The 27,024-nt window shown below is 43.1% G+C and overlaps 2 protein-coding genes across 5 annotated transcripts in view; one reads left to right on the top strand and one right to left on the bottom strand.

The window, feature by feature from the left end:
• BMP2K (BMP2 inducible kinase) overlaps window positions 1-7,851 on the top strand; it is a 71,421-nt gene extending 63,570 nt beyond the window's left edge. For 2 of the 3 annotated variants that reach the window (XM_081332872.1, XM_081332873.1), the window contains exon 16: window positions 1,618-7,851. In XM_081332872.1, the coding sequence (XP_081188998.1) occupies window positions 1,618-3,029 (1,412 nt within the window). In that variant the 3' untranslated portion in view covers window positions 3,030-7,851. The remainder of the gene's footprint in view (window positions 1-1,617) is intronic. The other variant, XR_014027125.1, reaches the window with a different exon arrangement.
• A 3,439-nt stretch (window positions 7,852-11,290) lies between these two features.
• Window positions 11,291-25,723, bottom strand: PAQR3 (progestin and adipoQ receptor family member 3). Of its 2 annotated transcripts, XM_081332874.1 has the most exons (8): window positions 25,528-25,723; window positions 23,892-24,159; window positions 22,902-23,064; window positions 22,094-22,249; window positions 18,449-18,646; window positions 17,005-17,095; window positions 16,286-16,437; window positions 11,291-11,731 (listed from the first exon to the last, which is right to left on the bottom strand). In XM_081332874.1, the coding sequence occupies exons 2-7, from the start codon at window positions 24,074-24,076 to the stop codon at window positions 16,310-16,312; spliced, it is 921 nt and encodes a 306-aa protein (XP_081189000.1). In that variant the 5' UTR covers window positions 24,077-24,159; window positions 25,528-25,723; the 3' UTR covers window positions 11,291-11,731; window positions 16,286-16,309. The 2 variants fall into 2 exon arrangements, with proteins under 2 accessions (XP_081189000.1, XP_081189001.1); XM_081332875.1 differs by lacking the exon at window positions 25,528-25,723 and having other exon boundaries at window positions 23,731-24,074.
• Window positions 25,724-27,024: the final 1,301 nt, after the last annotated feature.

Below are 27,024 nucleotides of genomic sequence, written 5' to 3' on the forward strand. Positions count from 1 at the left end.
CATGTAATTACTCCAGTTGTTACGAGCCATTCATCCTCTTATAATCGGATGTCTAGGAAATGAACACAGGAACAGAATTTTTTTTTTTTAAGATTGGGATCTTATGATTAAAGATGTTCTACCTGCACTGGATTTGAAGGCAGAATTACAGCCTGGTACAAGAGGCAAGCCTGATTAGGAGTGATATAATCTCTACATTTTCTTCCGAACAGATGTTATGCTGCCCAGTTCTTAGCTGTTCATAAATTCAGATTTGAAATGTCCATTGGAGCAGTTTTGAGATTACTTCAATCAAATCTTTTTCTGCATGTTGTGTATTACAACATTACTATGGCATTAATTTAAAAGTGAATTTGAAATTTCTCTCTCTTGGGCTTCTGATAAATGTAAGAATATTAAAAATGGGGGGGGGGCTGACATAGGAAGTTGAATTGGGTTAAGATATAATTTAGTACCTCTTGTGTGCATATATTTAAAGTAGCGTTATGCTAGAATTACTGTTGAGTTAATATCTGGATTCATTTGGACTTAACTGTGTTTTTCCCCCCCTGTAAACCAAATGCTCAAGACAGAGAAGTAGTTTTAGAGTAATTTATGAGTTACCTGATTTACATTATCTCAACCAAGCAAATTTTCCATGTAACAAATTAATTCTTCCTGATATAAAGGGAAAGTACGTCATCTTTTAAGATAAGCATTTATATAAATGAATTTAGCTGTTTTCAGTTATACAAATAGAAATATGCCGATATTACCAACAGTTTTAAAGTTGGTATTTAAATAGAAATAATTAGGCTCATTTAAAAAGTTTTTAATTGAAAGAATAATAATTTCTATAAGCAATTTTAGCATATAAGGATACATTGAAATAGATTTCTAAAAGTTCTTCGTTATGACTGTTACTTTGGGGAAACTGCATCATATCACAGCAAATCTACATATTAATTTGACTATAAAATCCAATTTATTAAAAGTAGCATAACCTATTATAGTATTATGCTTGAAAAGAGTTGCTTATTTTCTCCTTTTTAAAAAAATATGTTGGTTTCCCCCCTCCCTTTAAATTATTTTTATAACTATATTTGTAGGACTGGATTATTACCATAGCAGCCTGCCCCTATTCCTTCCCTCCTGTTTCTGTTAATTACTTCCTCCTTTGAATATTGGTAAAGGACAACTTTTTGTGGTAAAATGCATTAGTGTTTTCAACAATTCATTCAATAATTAGAAACATTTCTAAATAAGCATCTGATCAGGAATGGCATTACAACCCTAATTAAGTACTGCAGCACATTTCCTTTCAAAACAGGACAACTTACTGTATACAAAGAGGAAGATAAAAGAATGTGCTGACCTTTATAAAGCAAAATGATTGTTGGCAGGAAGACATCTGTTGATGGTTTGCTATATTTAGAGTGAATCTACTAACGCTCAAGATAGGCCTTTTCTGGCTGTAAGGCTGAAGATGTTAAGATTCTAGTCTCTGCTTTTTGTGAGTCTTTAAGAATCTTAGCTTGTCCAGTTGTATAATGTAAAAGAGTTATGTATGTGTGTTTGTGGAAGTGGGAAACCTTGATTTGAAATTGAAGTTCTTTTGCCTGTTCTTCATCCTTTCAGGCTCCCCAGGAAATGAATTTAATAACCCAGCCAGCCATCTACAAAACACATTAGAGAGTCTTTCTAAGTATGAAAGGCCAAGCCAGGTTGTTAAGGACCAGGATGCTGGAAAGAAGGGCACGGAAGCGCATACTAAGAAAGGAAACGATGAATCGGAGAGCGATTTTGAATCGGATCCCCCTTCTCCCAAGAGTAGTGAGGAAGAAGAAGAAGAGCAGGAGGATGAAGAAGTCTTGCAGGGTGAGTCTGGAGACTTCATTGACGACAACGACACAGAACCAGAAAACCTAGGCCAGCATCCCCTTCTCATGGATTCTGAAGAAGATGGAGAAGACGACGATAAGCACAGTTCTGACTCTGATTCTAACCATTTTAGGCCTGTAGAAGAGGTACCTTGCAGCAGATACAGAGAAGGACCTGGCAGTACAGAAAGTAGAGAGACAGTTCTTCCCTGTCCTTCATCGGCTGAGGTCCCGGCTTCCAGTCTGAGCCCCAAGCAAGAATTTGATGTCTTTGGAGCGGTTCCATTCTTCGTGTTGCAGCCCCAAGAGCCAAAAGATGCTTCTCTCCAAGTTGTCCCCCGCGAGCCAGACCAGGATGACTTCGACGTCTTTACCAAAGCCCCCTTCAGCAGAAGAATATCTCAGCAAGATGAGCCGGTTTCAGGTCCCGAACCTCAAGCGTCTCCCGTTTCCCCCAAAAGCGTGGACGTTTTCGGCTGCCTCCCATTCCAGCCCGTTTCCCTCCAAAGGCCCGGTGAAACCAGAGAGGATCTGTTCGGCCTCGTCCCGTTCGAGGAGATCACGGGGAGCCAGCAGCAACCCAAAGCGAAGCAGCAACAACGGAATCTGCAGAAGCTCTCTTCCCGTCAGAGGCGCATGAAGCAGGAGGGGTCCAAGAGCAACGGCAAGCGCCACCACGGGACCCCCACCAGCGCCAAGAAGAACTTGAAGCCCAGCTATCGGACGCCAGAAAGAGCCCGGAGGCATAAAAAAGCCGGCCGCCGAGATTCCCAAAGCAGCAATGAGTTTCTGACCATTTCTGATTCCAAGGAAAACATAAGCATTGCCCTGTCGGATAGCAAAGACAGAGTCAACCCCTTGCAGGGTGACGATAATCTTCTGGATCCCTTTGGAGCCAAGCCTTTCCATCCAGCAGAAGGGCTGCGTCACCCCCAACACCAGGGATTGGGTGATAATCGTGGGGATCACAACACAGCAGTTCCTGGGAGACCCAGGCAGAGTTCCTTACTTGGTGGCCTCCATTCCGGCGATGGTGTAAAATTAACAGATGATTTTGGAGCCGTTCCTTTCACCGAACTCGTGCCAAGTGTGGTGTCTCAGCAGAGCCAGCAGCAACAGGCAATAGAGTTAGATCCATTTGGGGCAGCTCCCTTTCCTTCCAAACAATAGACTCTTTTTAGGAACACCTGAATTTTTTTTTAAAAAAACTTGGATTTAATACGCCACTGTAATCCATTTACTTCGGTTGAGAAGCAAATGTTTTATTTCTTAAAGTACAACATGCTTGCTTCTCTGCTGTGACTTGATGAGATTTTAACATCTGCAATGTTAAAAGAGGCAAGATTGGGATGATAAAATGGCGAAAGTTTGAATAGAGGAAATCTTTCCGAAAGTTAGGTCAGAAGATCACTGAGGATATTGGCTGTGACTAGAACATTCAGAATTGCATCCTGCGTAGAGGGCAGTCGCACTTGAATTAATGGAGAGATGGAAGGATCAGACTGGGTCGACGAATGAAATAGGATCTTATCGGTCGGAGATCGAGAAAATGTCTAGAAAAGCCAGGTTTATCTAGAACTGCTTCTTTGTACCTCGTCTTAAAGGTTTTTTTTTTTTAAGAAAAAACACCCTCTTCTTAAATCTCTGAAAATCAGAGCTTGCTGTCTTGATACTGGTTCCTAACCCTATATGAAGAAACCCAAATCTTTCTCTCTGCCTGAGCTGTGCTTTTTCACAGTTAAGTGCCATTAATATAAAACAGGGATTGTTGTAATTCTTAGAATTTCAAGAACTTAGCTGGGGATGTTGGAAGTGGGAATGGAATGAGAATGCAGCAGCACTAACAGTTAACTTCTGCAGCACTTTGAAGATGGCCATTTGAGAAGAGAGCTTGGCTGACTTGCATGCCATACCAACGCATACCGTTTTTGAGAAGATGGGGGAAACAGCCAGAAAATTGTAGCAAATTCAGACCTCTAAAGAGTTTAATCCAGAGTTTTCACCCCATGTCTGCTCACTTTACCGGGGTTTTGTATTTCGTATAAACTGTATATACCCCAAAAGGTTTTTAGTCTTCTAAAAATGGTTCTCACCTAATTTTGGAATGCTTTCTGTATTACCTGATTGTACTTTTCTAAGACTTTATACAAAACACACCACCGATCAGTTTCCAACAAAAAGGAGGTTTAGAATTGAAGGCTTAAAAATGATGCTGTTTTGAGTCTCTTACCATTACTGCATAGTAAAACCAGCAATGCCTTACCGCCAGGACCATGTCCTGATATAAGTTTACCTCTGAGCCAATTGGTGCCCTTGAGACACAGATTGTAACATTTGGAGAACTTAGGTGAGTAGACAGTACATTTTTGAACTTTCAATCTGAGGAAAGGAACTCATTTGCTGTTGATCGTTCTAGAGCAGCTACGTTTGTTCAAAATAGCAATTGGATGTCCTGCAATTCCCTTTCAGTTTTGTGAAAATGGGTGTCTTTGAAAAGGACATGGTAAAGAGTTTTTTGTCACAAAGAATGGCCAGGATCCAGAGAACATGGCAGTATCTTTTTGGAGTACAGGGGTGTGTGTGTGTATGTTTGTGCGTGAATCAGAAATGTTAAAACATATAGCAGAAATTGATGTTTGCTCCCATGACGAAGAGCAATCCATTCTTAAAAAGTGAAAAGTTTCAGAAACCACTTCTGTCATTAAGTGAATGAAGGTTGACATCTCAGGATCCTTGCATAGGTATTCACACATATATGAATTTCAACCGTAGAAGCTACATGACCTTAACTATAGATGTGTCTGAGTATCATTTACATAGTTTGAATATCATTGTGGGGGGGGGGGAAGAGATTTCCAAGGGGGAAGCATTGGATGAATTTTCTTAAAAGATATCAAGTAGTGGCTTTTGCCCTCCAGTTACTGTATTAAAACATGAAGAAAATAGAGTAACTTTTGGATAATTTTCAGATATAATAAATATGAAAAGATAAAGGTTCAAGAGCCCTAGCCATACTTCAAAGTTGTTTTTTTAAAAAATGTAGTCATTTAGTCATTCTTAAAAGATATACTTTCAAGTTCTTGCTAAATTTGCTTCTAAATGTGCAGTCCATCTCTTTGCATGATACGAAATCGAAAGCCCCCCAAAGTCTGTTTTGCTACATAAAATATTGTGTAAAATTCAGTTAAAAATCAGCCACGCATGTTTCTCAGAAGACTTGCTCCTTTGTGCCAAAGCCTCAGATGTAATGTGTGTTGTACAATAACTCTCTTTCCAAATAACACTCATTTTGACCATGACTTGGCAACCAAATCAACTTGTGGACTTCAACTCCCATGGCTGGCTCAGGAATTCTGGGAGTTGAAGTCCGCGAGTCATAAAAGAGCCAAGGTTGCCTACCCCTGTCCTAGCAAGAACGGTTACAAGCTGTCCAAAATCAAGTCATTAAGGACCTGCTAATTAAATGTACTGTATTTGGTTTTCACATTGGAAGGCTTTCTGTATAGGAGACATGTCAGTGTGGGTCGGAGTCCCAGAATGAACGGAGAGCTGATTTGAATTATAGTCTCCATGTGATAACCTCATTTTATTTGAAAAGATGTATGTGCTTCAGGTGGCATAAAAGGAATGCAGCAGTTTGGATTCCTCACCCCCAACGTTGCCATGCTGACACTTACTAAAATTAATGGGACAAAAAGTAATTTGCAGCTAATATGCCTAATTAGTTCGATAATGTATTTTTTTTTGCCTCACAATGTTATCTGCGTGATTACACCTGACAGCTGATTTTTTTTTATATCTCAACCCAAACCTTTTCATCAGAAAATCCTGATGAAATCAGATTGCTTTAAGTTCTTCCCAGTAAGCAGTTAAGATGATAATATTTGCCACGAGAAATGGCATTTAGAGTAATTGGGTCACTCCGTTTTCTGTCTTTAGGATCCTAAATTGTGGCTTTGATTTGCCAGAAGGATACCCTTTGTATCAGTTATTGTTAAGTTTTATTCTGTGCATTTGTACGGACATATGAACTTACGCTATACGGATGCATGAATTCCTGCACTTAATGACCAAAAATGGCACCAATCTATTTAGTGATGGGAAGAGCTGAAATAGCACAACTTTGTGATTTGCATCTGTTTATGTATTTCTCAGATAATTCTTCCCAAAACTGATCTGTGCTAGAAAATGCATAAGGTTGTCTTCGCCATCATCTCTGATTGGTAGGACAGATTATCCATTGGGGAACTTTGGGGTACACCTACATGGCTCCAGCTGTGTAATTGGTAGACATGGATGAACAGATGAGACAAAAGAAATATATAGAGCTCTGCAGGATTGGGGTTGAGGATAACCTTGCGTCATTCACGGCCATCCGTAGTTTCACCAGCTTTTTCCCCCCCTTGCTTTTGAATAAGCTCTTTAATCTCCCTGCTTCCTGCACTTTTGATCAATCAGACTTTTAAAAGAATTTCATTTCCTAGATTATTGTAAGTGAGATTTGTACACTGATGATTTTCTGTGTGTGCCTTTGGTGGCTGAACTGGGTGAGCTATTGGTAGTTCCCATAAAGTTGATTTTCTTTGCCAAGTAAGTTTAATCATTGAATTCTGTGCTTCACGGAGAAAGGGGTTTTATTTTCTTTGGGGTGGGGTTAGGGGTTGGTTGCTTGATGGATGTATTTATCCATATATCTGAAGTTCACTCTGCTTTGGTCTTTCCTCCAGTAATAAGAAGATTGAAAGGTATCGATTCAGATCTGGCAATGGTTATCCAGTTTCCATTTTCACGAAATGATTAGACCTTTTCCTTAACTGTATAGGGAAATCTGAGCCTTTTACTAATCAGCTGTACACTTCATTCTGGAGGCTACACAGCTTTGGACAGAATAATTTACTGGTGAAATTATGGTACTGTTTTATGTTTAATTTGAAAATATAATTTCTATCTGTGGGGTCAAACAAAGATAGAAATCAAGGTGCTTCAGGGGAAATAACCCTCACCCCGTTACGACTGCATTTGTTACCTAAATGTGTTCAGAAGGTACAACTTTTGAGCTTTGTAACTTGAGATTGAATCTCTCGCCACAAATCTTGTAGATTGAAATATCAATTCGAGGCTACTTGCCTGGTGTGTTCTATCCAGATGTACTCTTTGAAGATGATCCTGCAACAATAAAATTCAGTAGCAAGCACCCAGGGCTGCCCAGAACTCCACTTTTCTCCTAACGATAACACACACACACACAAAAATCTACTGTGAGAATAAAAGGAGATAGCTACTACTGTGAGAATAGCAATTAGAGTTTATCAGAATATTTTTTTACATGACAGTGTATTTTTATAGACAGATGTATATAAAGCATACACACGCACACATCGTGTTGTCTCTTGGGAGTCTGTGATTTTAAATATAGCATTGCAGTCACAATCATTTTCTCGGCATTGGAAAACGAAGTGGAGCCAAAAGCTGCTAAAAGAATAATAAGGAAATGCAAAAAACAATGTCTTGTCTGGTTATTTTTTCTAGAGCGCTTTGAAGAGAATATTGTAAACCATTGCCAATATTAAGTTTCTGGGATAAGAACATCACTTAAGAATAAAACGATGACGTTACACTCTACTTGCTGGCAAAGTAGAGTGCACTTTTCAAAATTACACTTCCATTTCTTTGTTAGACTTGAAATTTCTAAAGCGTTGTGCGGTGTGTATGTGTGCATGTATGTGTATGGGTAACCACTAATACAGATCTTTTTGTGCAAAAAATGATGTACATGAAAGAACTTCCAGTCGTTACGTCAACCAGATGTTTCTGTAACGCCAACCACTGTGTGAATCTGCAACGGAGCTGGGGTGCTACGAGTAAAACTTGTCATTCCAGTACTATATGAAGATTTTTTTTTGCCAATGTGTAAGGTCTCCTTTGCATCTCCTTTAACTTAATCTTGTTCCATCCAATGCCAGCTATTATAATAAAGTCTTACTGTACCTTTTTCCAAGCATGTTTACTAAGATGTGTTAATAACATAACACGCGTGCCTGGCTGAGGAATTCTGGGAGTTGAAGTCCACAAGTCATAAAAGGGCCACGTTTGAAGACACCCCTCCCCCTGCTCAACAGTATGGCTAGTTGTTTCAAACTAGTTTGATCTATAGCCTACCAAAAGCCTCAAATTATAATTCTTGTCTTTATAACTCAATGCTTAAAGAGGCATAAAGCTGCTCCTTTTGTCCTCTTACACCATTCTCTTGGGATTTGCTAGTACCTCACAAGAATACGTAAGATTTTCTTTAATGGGCTTTTGAGCATGTAAAGTAATGGCAGGATACTGAGTATCTGAAGACTTACAGCCCTACTTTTCCCCCCCCCCCATACTAGGTTTTTCTGGTCCCCTTACCCAATTATTTGTTACTATGCAGCACAACAAATCGTACGTTTTTGGCAAACCGTTTATTGAAGCCCTATTTACACAACACCTACAGTGCAACCTGGTAAAATTGCCTTTATAGCCGAGTGCAAACAATTCTACTGACCTTGTATAGTTAAAAATGTTAAGACGATGAAGTAAAACAAAAGCGGAGATAACAGGCCACGACACCTGCAGTTAACTGTGAACGTACAGTTAAGATTCCTACAGATTTCCATAACGGTTGCCCTAGGCTAGAGGAATACATCTGAAGTAAAGCTGTAGCTTTCATTTTAGTTTCAGGCAAAAAACAATAAAGCATGAAAGAAAACGGAAGGCATAGGAGATGGAGAAAGATGTTGGAGACGAATCCATTAGAAGAATTGGTTGCATTCACGATAAACCATAAACACGCCTTGTTTCTTCCAAAGGTATCTGGTGATTGCTGATAGCCATGCTTGCAGCTTCTGTGGCAGATCTTGGCACGTATCAACTTTGCTGACGGTCCTAGGGCAGTTATGGACTTAAGAGGTGGACATCTGGTATTGTTTGTTGAGTTTAGCTTCCTGAATGTGTCCAAAAAACTCGAGAGCAGCATAATGCCTTTAAAGCATAAGAACAGAGTGAGAGTTATCACTGGAATTCACTCCATCTATGCAGGGGAAAAAAACCCAAAACCACTGCCAGTTTTTCTTTAAAACGTCTTTAAAAATTATCAAAACAGAAGCAAGGGAGGGAGAAGCATATAGAGAGAAATTCTTACTTCTTTCAGTAAGCTTTCCAAATTTTAAATTTTGCTTCTAGCAATGCACCCGTGGTGACAGCCTTCATTTTTAATTTCAGTTAAATTAAAAGTCTGTGGAGATTCTTTAACTTAAAATTGCTTCTTGAGTGAAAAAGAGGCACTCATTTGAAGAGCCTGCTGCTACAAGTACATCTTGAAGACGGCTCTGGAAACTCCTTTACCTATCTCTAAAATCTGCTTTTATCAAACATTTTTTTCTGCAAAGAATCTTCGCTTGATTTTCATTTTTTTTAAAAACAACACAGAATTGAATAGTCTTGCTTCCCTACGTTGAACAAAACGTAGTAAGCAAGTATGCTCTTACATGAACAAACTAAGCAACTGTTTTCAGCCGTGTAAAATATACTGCCTGGATAGCCAAATTTACTTTTAAGGATGTTTATTTCCATCTTGGCATTAAGTTATAGGTTTTGTTCTCTATTGCACAAACACTCCGCTTGTTATATTATCACATTCAGGGTATGATAGGAAGAGGTTATAGGGGCCATGAGACGCAATATTAATAACCACAATAAAGCCTTTAATTCTACTGTTTTTCAGTGTTAAGTGATACTTAACAGTTTAAATTGTAAGGGAAAAATACACATCAAACCCCCAATACGTTTTTAAAGGATAAGCCTGGAAACCCGAAAGCAAAGTTTGATCTGGCGGAAGAGAAAATGTGTTTAAAGGCCGTTTTAGACTGGTCGACAAGTGAACTCTTGATTCTGCCTACTTAACGGAACAATTTACGTTCTGCCGCCTTCTTTCCACGTTTTGATTATTTTGCTTTATAACAACCTGGGCGCTGAGCATTTTAGATCATTCCCGACTCGGGGAATTTTGCACCTTGCAGGCTTTTCTCTCTTGAATGAAGGCTCCAGTGCGTACGCTAAATACCTGGAGAAATCCAGCTGCATTAATAGATTCCATGCATATGGATAAGGACCATAATGCTCTGTATAGCAGGGCTGTCCAACCTCAGCAACTTTTAAGACGTGTGGAGTTCAACTGCCAGAATTCCCCAGCCTGCCAGAGGGAATTCTGTGAGATGAAGTCCACTGGTCACAAAAAGTTGCCAAGTTTAGGCACCCCCTGCTCTGGTTTTTTCAGGGGTGAGTCTCTGGTTTTCTACTCCGAGTCTCATCCCTGTTGAGCAATAAAGCCTTTTTTAAAAAAAAAAACACGCACCAAATAGTACCTCTAGAGAAACAGAATTGTAATACGTGGGAAAGACTTAATTTTACCCTCTTCACTTATAACCTCTTCGAGGGAAACTGCTAATAGTTGCCAGACTTAAAGAGAGCTTTAAGTCCAACTGCTGTAGGACTGGGAGGTTCTGCAAGGTAGCTTTCCTAAGGGCTGAGGGTATGTGTGTATGAACCAAAATCTTGCCCTGCTTCCCACTGAGAAAACAAGCAAGGTTTTCCCCGTTGTTAGTTTTATGGACTGACTCTGTGCTCTAAAAAGTTAACGTGCATTGCGACACAATTTTCAAAATGGGAAGAACTGCCGTGAAGAACCTTGTGAGCACACGAAACACTTAGCAGAAGCCACATTAAAGCTAGAATTACATGTTTTTAGAAACTCCCCAGTATTATAAAAAAAAATAAGGGGAAGTTACAGGCAAGGAGAGAAGTACTATAGTTCTTGAGGGGATTTTTTAATGCAGATTTTTAGTAACTATTTTGTTACACGTTATTTTTCCCTCCCTCCCCAATTCTATACCAGTGTTTGCTACCAACAGACTGTAACTTAAATGCCTCTTACCTCCTCATTGTTCTCTGCTAATCCCTTTTTGGCACTAGATTCTGAAGACGAGGCTGCTGGAATCTCAAAACCCGGGATGGCCACACTGCTAGCAGATATTCATTTTTTCTGCTTTTTTTTTTTTGCATTTACCTCTTTCTTCAAAATTTCCAGGGCAGCAGGAAATGCTGTCAAGGCACAAGCGAGCACTCTGTTTGGCATTAACCAGGTCCTATTCTGAAGAACGGCTCAGAAGAATTTCACTTATCCATGTAGTAGCAAGTAGGTCAGGTTTGTGGAGTGTTACTTGCAATAATTTGTAGTTAAGTCTAAAATCTTTCGACCCTTGTCACATGTTCGACCCATGGACTACAAGTTCCCAAGATTAGAAACAACTTAATCCTAAATGGACTGATGGGTCCAACTCTTGGTTTGAAGATAAAGTTACCCTGCAGTAATCTATGGAGATTCTTTTATTGAAAGGAAAAGGAACTCCAATAAAAATCTTATTATATTTGATTTTTTTTTCAAATGAAACGTCAGCGCAACAACACAGATCACATTAAAAAGATAGTTAACATGGATTTTCAAGTGAGATCCCAGCATGCAAATGTCATAAGAGCTTCACAGGCATGCATTTCAATGAATTCTTTCTTGTCGATAGCATAAACAAGTCGCCACATCCAAGTTTTATTATAATTTATATATCAGTAGTTCAAAGAAAAGCTGTTTATACGACCAAGTTATTGGGAATTCTTTTCAACATCCTAAGTGGACAAATAGCGACTCAGTTGATGGAGATGAATGGTATCAGGAGTGCCTATTAACATATTCCTAAAAGAAAGAGGATTCAACATGGAGTGTGGCTGTTGCTCCTGAAATCAGCATGAAATGCAGATATTCAATGTCCAAGCTTCGGTACAAGGATGACATTCTGAAAACAACACAAAACACATTTTAAATTATTGCACGCAGAACGTAGTGAGTTACTTCTGCTAAGAGAGCTTTCCTAAACCAGCAAGTAGTGGGGAGGTTGCCATCTCCAGGTTCACAAAATAAAAAGGAAAGCTGTCGCTTAAACACAAAGGGATCTAATATTCCCCCATTTATCATCCTTCCTGGTTAAAAAAAAACAAAAACCATCCCCAAGGACTCCTTAGGAGCTGGGGAGCGATGCTGCCTCAAGAGGGAAGAGCGTCTGGCGGGAGCCGGCAGGGCAGTCCTGCACACGCGCGCACTCCCCGGCTGCTGAGGAGTGCTCCTTAACAGCTGGGGAGCGCGCGCGCGCAGGACTGCCCTGCCGGCTCCCGCCAGACGCCAGCCTGCCCTGCTTCCTCCACAGTGAGAGGGGAGGGCGTGCCTTCCCGGGCTCACTGATTTTCCGGCGTATAAGATGACTGGGCGTATAAGACGACCCCCCAACTTTTGAGATGATTTTCATGGGTTAAAAAGTCATCTTATACGCCAGAAAATACGGTATACAGAGTTCCTGAAGAAGAGGCAGGATATAACCCAATGAATAAAAACTTACAAAAGGCCTACAAAAGGAAAAGGTGTCACAAAAAGCTTTCCTTCTATATTTATATCCTCTCCTCTGCTTTTATCCTCCCAATCACCCTGGGAAATCGACTGGCCTAAAAGATAATGAATAGCCTCAACCAGGGGAATGCAACTTTGAAAACTTTTAAGACTTGTGGACTTCCAACTCCCAGAATTCCCCCAGGCAGCCATGCTGGGAATTGAAGTCCACAAGTCTTTTTAACAGTTGCCAAGGTTGAACAAACCCTTAGCCTAAATGATCCTAGCGAACTCCATGATCATGTGGGGAGCTGAACCTGGGTATCCCCTAGCCCAGGGGTAGGCAACCTTGGCTCTTTTATGACTCGTGGACTTCAACTCCCAGAATTCCTGAGCCAGCCATTCTGAGGGGAAAGGGAGAGCTTTCCAAGCTGAGCCATACTGGCTCAGGAATTCTGGGAGTTATTTATTTATTTATTTTTATTTAATTTGATTTATATACCGCCCTTTCCGGAAGGACTCAGGGCGGTTTACAGGGTATTTAAAACAAGAAATACAAAAGTTAAAAACAATTAAAAATAATTACAACAGTCCCTGAAAAAGTAAAAAAAACAAAACCCAATTAAAATTAAAATTAAAATTCTCAGCCTGGGCCAGCTCGAAGAGCCAGGTCTTCAGGTCCCGGCCGAATGAACGGAGGTCGGGGGCAGTCCTAAGCTCCATGGGCAGCTGGTTCCAGAGGGCAGGCGCACCCACTGAGAAGGCCCTCCCCCTGGGTGTTACCCGCCGGCAGTCTTTTACCGGCGGCACCCTGAGAAGACCCTCCCTGTGGGAGCGCACAGGACGAAGGGAACTTGATGCTGGCAGCAGGTGTTCCCTCAGATATCCCGGACCCAAGCCATTTAGGGCTTTATAGGTCATCACCAGCACCTTGAATCTCACCCGGAGGGCAACCGGAAGCCAATGCAGCTCGCGGAGTAGAGGTGTTACATGGGAGTATCGGGAAACCCCCTTCACAACTCGCGCGGCCGCATTCTGCACCAGCTGAAGCCTCCGAGTGGTCCTCAAGGGCAGCCCCATGTAAAGAGCGTTGCAGTAGTCTAAACGGGAGGTCACGAGCACATGAGTGACTGCGTAGGGCATCTCGGTCCAGGTAGGGTCGCAACTGGCGCACCAGGCGAACCTGGGCAAAAGCCCCCCTGGTCATGGCTCCTATATGGTCTTCAAAATTGAGCCGGGAGTCAAGGAGGACGCCCAAGTTGCGAGCCCTATCAACGGGGGGTAACACCTCACCCCCCATCGTTAAAGGTGGAATGGTCTGGTTAACCCGAGATGCCGATATGCACAGCCACTCAGTCTTGGCAGGATTGAGACGAAGCCTGTTTCTCCCCATCCAGACCTGGACCGCCTCCAGGCAACGGTACATCACGGTGAGGGCATCACTGGGTTGGTTCGGGGTGGAAAGAAAAAGTTGGGTATCATCAGTGTACTGATGATACCCCACCCCGAAACCATGAATGATCTCACCCAGCGGCTTCATGTAGATGTTGAACAGGAGGGGCGAGAGAACCGACCCCTGAGGAACTCCACAAACAAGAGGCCTCGGGGTGGATCTCTGCCCTCCCGTCAACAATGACTGCGAGCGGCCCAGGAGATAGGAGGAGAACCACCGTAAAACGGTGCCTCCCACTCCCAACCCCCTGAGATGCCGCAGTAGGATACCATGGTCGATGGTATCAAAAGCTGCTGAGAGATCTAATAGGACTAGGACAGAGGAACAACCCCTGTCCCGAGCCCGCCAGAGATCATTCACCAGCGCAACCAATGCCATCTCCGTGCTGTGTCCGGGCCTGAAACCCGATTGGTGCGGGTCCAGATAATTGAAGTTGAAGTCCATGAGTCAGAAAAGAGCCCAGGGATAGGCAACGTTGGCTCTTTTATGACTCGTGGCCTTCAACTCCCAGAATTCCTGAGCCAGCCATGCTGAGGGGAAAGGGAGAGGTTTCCAAACTGAGCCATGCTGGCTCAGGAATTCTGGGAGTTGAAGTCCACAAGTCAGAAAAGAGCCCTGGCTGGTTTATGCGGCCCGGGATGGGACACGAGGCTGGCTCCAGGCAGTGATAACTGCTTCTTTGAGTGAGGGTAGTTTTCCCGCCGCCTTGAAGGAGGCAGTGGTGAGACCCCTCCTCAAGAAGCCTGCCTTGGACCCAGCAATATTAAACAACTTTCGTCCTGTCTCCAACCTTCGCTTTCTTGCGAAGGTTGTTGAGAGCGTGGTGGCGCGTCAGCTCCCTTTGTTCTTGGAGGAAGCTGATTATCTGGACTCGTACCAATCGGGTTTCAGGCCTGGGTACAGCATGGAGACGGCATTGGTCGCGCTGGTGAATGATCTCTGGTGGGCTCGGGACAGGGGTTGTTCCTCTGTCCTAGTCCTATTAGACCTCTCAGCGGCTTTCGATACCATCGACCATGGTATCCTGCTGCGGCGTCTCAGGGGGTTGGGAGTGGGAGGCACAGTTTTTCAGTGGTTCTCCTCCTACCTTCTGGGACGTTCGCAGTCGGTGTTGGCAGGGGGGCAGAGGTCGACCTTGAGGCCTCTCATTTGTGGAGTTCCCCAGGGATCGGTCCTCTCGCCTCTCCTGTTCAACATCTTTATGAAGCCTCTGGGTGAGATCATTCGTGGTTTTGGAGTTGGGTATCATCAGTATGCTGATGATACCCAGCTTTTCATTTCAACCCCAAACCACCCCAGTGATGCCCTCGACGTGATGTCCTGTTGCCTGGAGGCGGTCCGGGTCTGGATGGGGAGGAACAGGCTTCGGCTCAACCCTGACAAGACTGAGGGGCTGTTTGTGCTGGCATCCCGGGAACTTCAGATCACTCCATCTCTTGCTATGGGGGGTGAGCTATTGCCCCCGGTAGATAGGGCGCGCAACTTGGGGGTCCTCCTAGACTCACAGCTCTCTTTAGAAGATCATATAGGAGCTGTGACTAGGGGGGCGTTTGCCCAGGTTCGCCTGGTGCGCCAGTTGCGGCCCTATCTGAACCGGGATGCCTTGCATACAGTCACTCATGCGCTTGTGACCTCTAGTTTGGACGACTGTAATGTTCTCTACATGGGGCTGCCCTTGAAGACCACTCGGAGGCTCCAACTGGTGCAGAATGCAGCCGCGCGAATTGTGTTGGGAGTCTCCCGATACTCCCATGTTACACCTTTGCTCCGCGAGCTGCATTGGCTGCCGGTTGCCCTCCGGGTGAGATTCAAGGTGCTGGTAATGACCTACAAAGCCCTACATGGCATGGTTCCAGATTACCTACGGCAGCACCTGCTGCCAGCGTCAACCTCCCTCCATCCAGTGCGCTCCCACAGAGAGGGCCTCCTCAGGGTGCCTCCGATCAGAGAATGTCGACTGGTGGCCCCCAGGGGGAGGGCGTTCTCTGTGGGCGCACCAGACCTGTGGAACCACTTGCCGGTTGAGCTCCGGATGGCCCCCGACCTTCGCTCCTTCCGGCGGGATCTAAAAACCTATTTATTTGAGCAGTCCGGCCTGGTCTGATGGGTTTGGGGTTGGGTTTTTTAATATGGTTTTATTATTGTATATATCGGGCATAAATTATTTAATTGTTTTTTAACTTTTGTACTTTGTTTTTAAATATTTATTGCCCTGTACACCGCCCTGAGTCCTTTGGGAGAAGGGCGGTATAAAAATTAATTAAATAAATAAATAAATAAATAAATAAATAAATAAATAAATAAATAAATAAATAAATAACTCCCAGAATTGGAGAAACATGCTGACTACTGAAACAAGTTAATTTCATCGATCTGGGATTGCCGGCAAAGGGAAATTCCAGGCTAGGAGTTGAGCAGTTGCTCTCCAATAGAGCACATTCATTGCAAGTGGTGGGATTCTCCACCCTAGAACAGGCTAGAAGATCTTCTACTTCTCTGACATTGCGAATGCTTTACCTTGATGCCCTTGGGTGCATTATTCTAAACCAGGCAAGGCTTGCTGTGTCTGTACTGCATGATGTGCATGGTAGATTGGTGCCACCAATACAACATCACCACAGCAAGAATGTGCCAAAGTTGGTGGCTGGAGCCGAGGTAGTTTAACTGTCCTGTGGAAGAAGAGAAAACCAATTTAATCAGAATGGGAATAAAGAACACGCTTTTCGTTCACCCAGACGAAGATGCGTGCAGAGATAGCCATTCAAATATGCTTTTCCTCCGGCTGATCTGGAAATGAAGGATTTTTTTTCCATCCCAGAGAATGAGAGAATATTGCATTTTTGGGGTCAGGAAAGGACCGTCTTACTTATGTCTGGCTCTTGAGCTTCCAGGTATGTCTGGCTGGCTACTGTTAACGTCGATTTGATACTAGGCAGATACTTAAATAAATCATGTGCAGCAATGTTGATACTATTTTTCTTTTAAGTTATAGAAATGCATAGTGTGTTAAGATGCATATCCACGCTGAATATTCTCGTAACACTGAATACCGCCCTATGCCTCTGCAGATTTAAAGGCAACACCTGCCTTAAATACAATACTTTATAATTTAGGTGCACAACCAGGCAGTTTTCTATATTTCCCCTAATGTTCACTCTAAAACAAGATCACAACAGTAGACAAAACCTCAGTGTGCACCTTTTATCCAGCTAGCAAACAATCAGGAATATCTTTACCTGGAAAATATCTTTCTGGGACTTTGGAAATATAGAAGAGAAATGCTATGACGGCTATTAAGTACATCACAATCACTCGGGGAGCGAATTCCTGAGAAAGGAAAATAAAACATTAACTGTAAGTCACTGAAAGCATCCAAGTTTCAGATCTCTGACACGTGAGGAAGAAGATGGTAACCCTTTTCAACAGATTTCAAGTACTGTAAACAAAAAAAAGCTGGATGACTTGCAAATTCTACCGAGTTCATTTTCTGTTTTATGCGTGTCACTCAAAACAAAGAATTAAATGCAGGGTACATACAATGTGGTTTACTGGGCTTTCCCTAAACAAAACATTTCCAAAGGAGAAAAGGGACCTGATTTTTCTTCTTCTTCAAGAAATGGCTACTGCTTTGCAGTAGCACTCTGTCAACCAACGTATTTACACACAACTTTGTTAAATGAACATTCCCATGTTCTCCGGATATCATAATTTCAATACAAAGCAAAAGAACGAGGCTGTAAAAATGGAAAGCGAGTTTTAAATACTGAATGTCCTCAAGCTTTGAAGTTGTAACTGGAAATAACCAAAAGAAATCGGGTATCATAAAAATGCCCATGCCCAGCTCAACTGATAAATGGCATCAGTGTAGTTATGAAAATAAATTATGTTCTCCCACTGGTTTTTTTTTACAATTTTAATAGTTTGTATTTTAAAATGTTTTGATGACTTTAGTACAAACATGTCAAACACAAGGCCCGGATCTGGCCCGCGAAGTGGTTTCATGTGGCCCGCGAAGCCACCCTGGAAACAGTGAGGGAACGGCCCCCACTGCCTTGGCCCTGGCCCAGAGACCCTCCTTCTGCCAGAGACCCTCAGATCTGTCCCACTCCTGCCCAGGCCCCCATAGGCACCCTTGATGGGAACGATGTAGAGCTGGCCACGCCCACCCAGTAGGCCATATGCACTCTAGCCACGCCCACCCAGTAGGCCACACCCACCCAGGCCACACCCACCCAGCCCCCTGAGGGCAACTGCAATGCTGATGCGGCCCTCAATGAAATTGAGTTTGACACCCCTGCTTTAGTAGTTACATTATTTTTTGAGGAGGGGGAGGAGAAATAGCATTAACTTTGTAAGCTGTCCAGAACTACTTGAGTGAAATGGACAAGTACAAAATAAACAAACAAAAAAAATGCAGTATCTTGGCAGCATTTTGAAAGTATCTTCCCTTTGTGGTTTTCCAAGATTCCCCCCCCCCCAATTATCTAATTTAGCCAAATCCCAAATGGACCTGTGGGATCCAGGTACTGTACTAACTGAGGCCAACCCTGTTTAGTCTTCAAGATTAACCAAGGCTGGCTAGGCGCTAAGCACTGCCCTCAATCAATAATAAGGCCTCCATAAGGTCCACAGAAGCATCTTTTGAGCAAATGTAACAGAGCAGGCGACTTCTAAATTTACCTGTACAATAGATGCCGTGACACCTCCATTAAGCCAAATCCAGTGGACGGTGGGAATAATTCCGTAGCCTGACACAGAGCAGAAGATGGCCAAGCGCAGCCGATGCCATTGCTGGGTGAGGTAACTGGGGTGAATCTGAGCAAAGAATACCGCCAAGATCATAGCGAGCACAGTGATCAGGTATACTTGACGCCAGTACTAGAATGGGGGGGGGGAGAAAGGGGAGGAGAGGTCTGCGTGAAGAACCCTGGGTACTCACATGGCAATTCCAGACAAAGCCGGAATATCTATTTAAGCTGCTTTTCCAAAACATGGGGAACAGCCACAGTACTATTTGCACATTCAGATATTGACAGAACAATTTTAACAGCTTGTATTCCAGTTTTAATTACTCAACAGTGAGCTAGTCTATTTGAGAGACTGCCATGAATGCTGAAGCAGCTTTCTCAAAATCTGCTCCAGCTGTACAGTACTAGTCAGTGCCTGCTGCTAAGAAAGGCTGACTTTGGTATTTTCTTTGTAGAAAGAATAGAACAGAACAGAACAGAATAGAGTAAATAGAAGATAAGAACAGAATAGGACCTTCGATCCTTCCGCCGTGACCTGAAGACATGGTTGTTCCAACAAGCGGGCCTGGACTGATCATGGTTTTTTAAATTTGGTTTTTATCAGCTTAAATTGTCTTTATTTCTTTATTTATTGTTTAATTCTTTTTTAATCTGTGTATCCTATGTTTTTTTTATTGTTGTGAGCCGCCCTGAGTCCTTAGGGAGAAGGGCGGCATATAAATTTAATAAATAATAATAATAAAATTAATATGAAAGAATTAGAATAGAATAGAATAGTAGAGTAGAATTAATAGGAAATAATAGAATAGAATAGAATATGAAAGAATTAGAATAGAATAGAACAGATAGGAAAGAATAAGAATAGAGTAGAGTAGAATTAATAGAAAATAAGAATAGAATAGAATAGAATTAATATGAAAGAATTAGAATAGAATAGAATAGAATAGAATAGAATAGAACAGAACAGAATAGAATAGAATAGATAGGAAAGAATAAGAATAGAATATAGAGTAGAATAGGAAATAAGAATAGAATAGAATAGAATAGAATAGAATAGAATAGAATAGAATAGAATAGAATAGAATAGAATAGAATAAGAATAGGAAAGAATAAGAATAGAGTAGAGTAGAATTCTTTATTGGCCAAGTGTGACTGAACACACAAGGAATTTGTCTCCAGTGCATAAGCTCTTGGTGTACATATAACAACAAAATGATAGATCATATATTAAACATCATAAAAGGTAAAGGTAAAGGTTCCCCCGCACATGTGTGCTAGTCGTTTCCAACTCTAGGGGCCGGTGCTCATCTCCGTTTCAAAGCCGAAGAGCCAGCGCTTGTCCGAGGACGTCTCCGTGGTCATGTGGCCGGCATGACTAGACGCCAAAGGCGCACGGAACGCTGTTACCTTCCCACCGGAGTGGTCCCTAATTTTCTACTTGCATTTTTACGTGCTTTCGAACTGCTAGGTTGGCAGAAGCTGGGACGAGTAACAGGTGCTCACTCTGTTACGCGGCACTCGGGATTCGACCCGCCAAACTGCCGACCTTCTGATCGACAAGCTCAGCGTCCTAACCCACTGAGCCACCGCGTCCCTTTCATTAAACATCATAGTTACTATCATTAATCATAAGTTACAATAAGTGATAAATCATAGATACCAACAGGAGAAGGTAGTAGGAAAGATGAGAAGATGAGAAAGATAGTATCAACACAGTCCCACTACATGGGTAAATTACCTTTAGGCCTTTCCTTATCTGAAAAGATGAAGCTGGGACCGCATGTGCACCAATGTGCCACCCTATCTTTCCCTGCTCATGTATATTTTGCTGAATGCATTTAGACATTTTTGTGGATGGAGAGTTGCCAATCAGAAGAAAGCGTGTACTCTTTTAAGCATGTTCAGCTCAAGGTATTTGGAGCAACTTGGTCTATAGATGCACTAGGCATGCGATTCCCAAGATTTGGATGCATTTCCCAGCCAGAATTCTCAGTGCCATTTGGAAAAAAACTATCTAAAATCACAACATTGAATGTATGAATGCTAGAATGGTGTTGTCCCAGAGGAAAAAAATTGGCAGAGCCTCCATGCATAGCTTCCTTCGCAGTTTAGGCTGACTCGTATACATCCAAAATTCTCAGTGGGGCTAATATTGAAGATCCAGATGAAAGATGCACTATTTTTTTTTAGACAACAGCATTATCCTTGGCTGCACTTGTGAAATTACTGAGGTAAGCAAGGCCTTTCAGTGTGCAATAACAGGTTATCCGTGCAGCATGAGAAATTGTAATTAAATAATAAAGGCTTATTCGGAATTCAAGTCTGTTTAGATCAGGGGTCGGCAACCTTAAATACTCAAAAGAGCCATTTGGACCCATTTCCCAGAGAAAATAAAAAACCGGGATCCACAAAACCCTGCTGCTTACCCCCCCCCCCACACACACAGAGTGTCCGACTGCCAGTTTCCACCCCCTACCCCACCCCGACGGTGTGCTCCACTGCTGCTGCTTTCCCTCTCCCCCAGCACGAAGCATCCCACTGCCACTGCTTCCCCCACGTTCCCGATGGAGCGCTCCACCACCGCCGCTGCTTCCCTGCAGGACAAAGGTAGCAGCAGGGCGTAGCCCAGGTGTGGCCTAGCAGCAACAGCAAAGCTGGTCCTCGACACTCAAGCGGCCACCAATAGCTTGGTGGCCTCTGCTCCGAGTTGAAGAAAGCAGAGGCGCAGCAGCGGGACTGCTCTCAATAAGTCGGGCGCACATGAACAAGCAGCGCACCCGGCTCTCATAGTTTGAGAGCAATCCCGCTGCTGCACCTTTGCTTTCTTCATCTTGGATGGAGTAGACCCATCCAAGCTGCTGGCAGCCGATGGAGTGAGGAGGAAGAGGAGGAGAGGAGCGTGAGGGCGGCTGGCCAGGTGAGTAGGCTGGACGATGGTGGCTGGCAGGCTGGGGAGGGGGGAATCACGGCCGCTCCGAGGGGGGCTCTGCCAAGCCTCATGGTAGCAGCATTGGCAGCCCCCCCCCCCAACCCGGCTTGTTTCCCCGGCTCCGTACAAGTTGCTTGGCAAAAATCCCGAACCCCCCGATTGGACCCACATGGCGCCTTCTTTCCAGCTCCACCGCAGTCCTCTGTCACTTCCTCTGCTGCTGCATGCAGTCCCACAAACAAAAGAAGTTTGTGGGCAATCCCACAAACAAAAGTGGGACTAAAAAAATTCAATCGATCAATTCCAACTCCGCAAGATCTTTTTTTTCCCCGTGAGAAGTTGGAATTGATCGACTGAACTTTTTTAGTCCCGCGTCTTTTGTTGGTGAGACTGCACACGGCAGCAGAGGACTGGGAGCTAAAGTAGAGGGATGAAAGAGACGCATGCAGCTCCGGAGCCGCGGGTTGCAAACCACTGGTTTAGCTGGAATGGCAGATTGGCTTTTGAATCAGTTTCTTTTAATGGATTATACTGCAGACTGGAATTCTGAATAAATGAACATTCAGATGTACTTAATTATTGGGGAGAAGACAAAGCAATCCCAGCAGAATCTAAGGTATACAACAGCTAACACTATGCCCAACTTACATTACTACAGTAAAATGCATAAAAAACTCCTGACACGTAACAGCCCAGGATCCCAATCGAAATTCCTGCATAATCCAATGCCATCCATCTTCGACTGGTCTTTTCTGAGCGATGACAGCAGAAGAGGTGATACCCAACTGAGCAAAGCATACAGACCTACAAGAACATTGAAACAAATTCACATTCATTTTATGCAACTGATTTCATTTTATTGTTATTTGTTTTAGGTTTAGTACGCAGTACTCTGCGGAGCTGGTGCGTTTCTAGTTGAAACTGTAAAATGAGCACAGCAGAAATATCTGGCTTTACTCAACTGCTTACAATATGAAAAGAGATGGAAACATTTTTTTATTTATCACACTACTACCTTCCAAAAGAGGGGATCCTAGGAGGGAGGCTAGCAATAATTAGCAACAAGTATAGGGAAATAGCAATCGACTAAGCAGAAAAATGGAAAGCAAGTCAAATTAGGATTTACGTGATCCCCCTAAAATTCTATTACTTATGTACTAATTCTACTAGCTGCTAAAATTCCTAATGAAATACAAGTGCACCGACTAGGAAGGAAGGAAGGAAGGAAGGGAGGGAGAAGATCAATCGGAGATGCTACCTTGATTTCAGAATTAAGACGAGAACATTGTTCCATGCAATCTACAATGAAAGGATGTAAATTATCACGACGTTTTGATTAAAATAAACGAGGCAAAAGCCTCATCTTGGAAGAGAATGCAAGGTGTATTTTGTATCAGTCCTTCTGACATACCCATCCCTTGCAAAGTTTGGTTGCCATGTATGTAAAAGGTCTTACCTGAAAGCAAAAAAGGCAGATAGAACAAATAACAAAATCTTCTCTAGAAGCTTTCGCAGAAGGCAACACGGAAGTCATGTCGTATATGCCCAAAGTGAAGAAGAGAAAGAAGCCCAGTAAATGACTCCAGATATTGATTGTCTCATTGGACAAAACGAACAGACTGGGGAAAAAAAAGATACAAAGCAAAAATGTCTGACTAGTTTTAATTTATTTTGACAAGTAGCAGCATAAGTACGTGGTTCAAGACAGCTAGTAATGCATTTTCCCCCATACAATCTGGTCAGCATTCCGTCCTTTGTGCGTCTATCAGAAAGGGGCACTTTATGCTGAACCTGAATTAGCGTTGTTACCACATATTCTCTGCAATTTTCCCCGGGAAGAAATACCAAACTGGAATAAAATGATCACAGAGTATTTCCCTGTTCTGTACTCAAGATTTTATTTTTCTTGTTTGCAATATTTATAGGGCCACCATATGTGCATGAAAGTGGTTCCAGTGACAATCTATAGCTTTGTTTTCTATTAATATTTTTGCTTTGCACAATAGCAACGCTTACATCTTAAACAGGAGTTCTAGTTCTAAAGCAATGAACTGCATGCAAATTAGTCTCACTGATCATAGGTTATTAGGAGAGCCATTTACTTCTGCTGTTGTATGGATACACTAGGCCTGAGAAACTGCCTGGTGGAGCTTGTCTATTTAGACTCTAGAAAAAGGGACTGAGAATAAGAGACTTGTTCCTCAAAGTTTCAAAGGATAATCAGCAAGTCAGAATTAAGAAGTATTTCACACAGAGAAAAGAACATTTAAATTAAGTCAATGCACCTTGCTTCCTTAGTTGCTTTGGTTATAATTTGCAGAAAGTAGGATATACATATAAATAAACCAAGCAGTTTCAAAATAAAAACATTTCTTTCTTATAGGCACTGCTTCAATCCAGGCTAGTTGATTAATTTCACTCTGAACCATTTCGATCAACTCCAAACCTTTTTAAACACAGCCTAGAAGGCAGATATGCTCTGTAGCCATCAGTGATGTAGGGATTATCCTTAAGGAACACAGGAATCTGTTCATAGGTGTATAAACGAATTCCTCGAGGAACGAGAACAGGCCAATACTGATAACTTCCCAGCTCAATGTAATGAGCGTTTTTCAAGAGTTTCTGGTGCATTTTAGTAGTGTTTCAAGTCATCAACCAAGGCAAGAGTAAACATGTAGCAACACACAAGGCTTTTGACTTCTGTTATAAGTTATCTGCAAAACATGAAGACAAAATAGTGTCAATATCCAAGCTTTCCCCTCCTTCACTTGTCACAAAACAATTTGCATTTTCCTATGTATGAAAAACACAACTCACACTCTGAAAATGCAGCAGCAAAGCAAAAAAAAATTCTTATCAACAGCAAACACTTTTAAGACTAATCATTAACAATGTAGGGCAAGAAGTACCTGGGCTGATAAAGACACACCTATTTAATAGTCTTTCCTCTTAAAAAAAAAGCTTTGTTGGCAGTATTTTGACTAGAGAAACAGGCCTAAAGGCAGCCTTCCCAGAAACTGCTCCCTGTTATTACAAGTCTTAAAAGTTGTGCTCTGCAAAGAAGGAATACAGGTAGTCCTCGACTTACAACATTTGGTGACCATTCAAAGTTACAATGGCACTGGAAAAATTATTTAAATATTTAAATAATAATTATTTAATTATTTGTATATGTTATCTAAATGTATAAATTATCATTATTTCTGCCTGCCTATCAAGTCCTTTCCAAAGACCTGGGACAGGCAGATGTGAATATCTGATGGTGTTACAGTTATTGTCGCAGGATGTAAGCTGTTCTGGAATTGATCCGACAGTGATCTTGTCAATGCCATAGGTCAGGGGTCTTCAAACTTGGCAACTTTAAGACTTGTGGACTTCAACTCCCAGAATTCCTGAGCCAGCCCTCAAGTCTTAAAGCTGCCAAGTTTGAAGACCCCTGCCATAGGTGATCAAGTGATGCCCCAAGTATTTTGGGACTGCACCCGAGGCACCTGTCACTACTGGTATTGCCCTTTGCTTGCGTTTGCCACAACTGTTTTATTTCTCTTTGCAGCTCTTTGTATTTTGTCATCCTCTCCACTTCTTTCTCTTCTATTCTGCCCTCTCCAGGTATTGCCACCTCCACCATCCAGCCTTTTTTTTAAAAAAAAATATATATATCTTATCGACAGTTGCTAAGTCTGGGCTGTTAAGTAGCAGGTGCCTGTCTGTTTAAAGCAGGGGGTCTTCCAACTTGGCCCTTTTATGACTCGTGGACTTCAACTCCCAGAATCCCTCAGCCGTGGCTGAGGGATTCTGGGAGTTGAAGTCCACGAGTCATAAAAGGGCCAAGTTGGAAGACCCCTGGTCTGAAGCCTAAAGTCCCAGAGCATTTTAGCTTATGAAAAAGCCAGTGTGAAAACCTCCCCCAGCCGCTCTCCCACCTTCCTCCCTGGGACGGGCCCAGAAGCAAAGCCAGCCTAGCAGGACCCATTGAAAGCCAGCCAAAGAGACACGGCCTCAGCTCCCCCGGCCCTTCAGGCGCCAACCGGCGGAGGCTGGGAGCCCCGACAACGCCAGCGGCGACCTTCCATCTCGCTCACCCGGGTCGCTGCTGCCGCCGCCGCTGCCGCCACCTGAGCAGCTGAAGCCGCCTCAGCCCTTCACGCATCCTGGCGGCGAGAAGGCTCCCTTCTGTCCTTCTCCTCCTCCTCCTCCTCGCCCACCAAACAGCCGCCTCCGCCTCCAACGGTCCTAGGCGGCCATTGCGTCGCTCCCTGACGCCGCTCGTCGTCCAAGGCCCGCTCGGATGATGCCGCGGCCTCGCGACGGGTCGCGCAGTGTTGCCGTCACGGCGAGAAGCAGACAGCGCGCCAATAGGACGTCGCGAAGCAGACAGCGCGCCAATAGGAAGTCGCGGCTCTCCCCTGCCACACTCGCCAAGGGGGCACGTGCTGGGGGGCGTGGCTGAAGTGCACTACATAAACCAGGGGGTCTTCAAACTTGGGCCTTTTATGACTTGTGGACTTTAACTCCCAGAATTCCTCAGCCATGGCTGAGGGATTCTGGGAGTTGAAGTCCACGAGTCATAAAAGGGCCAAGTTGGAAGACCCCTGCTTTAAACAGACAGGCACCTGCTACTTAACAGCCCAGACTTAGCAACTGTCGATAAGATATATATATATATTTTTTAAAAAAGGCTGGATGGTGGAGGTGGCAATACCTGGAGAGGGCAGAATAGGAGAAAAAGAAGTGGAGAGGATGACAAAATACAAAGAGCTGCAAAGAGAAATAAAACAGTTGTGGCAAACACAAGCAAAGGGCAATACCAGTAGTGAAAGGTGCCTCGGGTGCAATCCCAAAATACTTGGGGCATCACTTGATCACCTATGGCAGGGGTCTTCAAACTTGGCAGCTTTAAGACTTGAGGGCTGGCTCAGGAATTCTGGGAGTTGAAGTCCACAAGTCTTAAAGTTGCCAAGTTTGAAGACCCCTGACAGAGTGAAGCGCGCGTGGGAGGAGAGGGGTGGGGGGTGGGGGGGGGTGGCGTTTGCTGCAGGGTGTTATAAATGATCTTCAAATTAAATTGTAACCAAGAGGCTTGGAAGAAAATTAGTCTACCGAGTTGGGATGCTTATCCTTTGCTGTGTCGGGGATGAATGGGATGCAGAGACTCCGATTCAGACGTTCACTAGTAGTTGACTTGACTCGGCCATCAGCCCAGCTTGTCATCCCATAAAATGATGGGTGAATGTAAAGCTAGAGGAAAGGGAGGATCTAATTTAACAACCTCCGGCTTAAATCCACAACTGGCAATGGTTATATCTCAGTGCCCAATATTTCCCTCGAGTTTCCCTTATTTCCTTCTATCTTCAACTGTTTTATCTAGTTTATTTATTCATTTTATTGGATTTATATACCGCCCCTCTCCCGAAGGACTCGGGGCAGTGTACAGGGCAATTAAAACACAATATACAGTACGTAATATACAAAAATTAAAATAAACCAAATAGCCCAAGCAATAAAACACGTTCTAAAATTTAAAATTTGGAATTTAAAATCTAAAACCCCAATCCCTCAGTCCAGGCCGGCAAGTTCAA

This window comes from Vipera berus, assembly GCF_964194415.1.
Source record: "Vipera berus genome assembly, chromosome: 7".
Lineage (NCBI taxonomy): Eukaryota > Metazoa > Chordata > Lepidosauria > Squamata > Viperidae > Vipera > Vipera berus.

Bases quoted from the DNA above. Each gene is read 5' to 3' on its own strand.
- PAQR3 (XM_081332874.1), bottom strand. From the start codon at position 24,076: ATGCACCAGAAACTCTTGAAAAACGCTCATTACATTGAGCTGGGAAGT. The intron at 22,250-22,901 runs GTAAGACCTTTT...ATGTTCTTGTAG, and splicing joins TCTGCCTTTTTTGCTTTCAG to GTCTGTATGCTTTGCTCAGT. The intron at 18,647-22,093 runs GTAAGTTGGGCA...CCCCCATTCTAG, and splicing joins ATGCATTTTACTGTAGTAAT to TACTGGCGTCAAGTATACCT.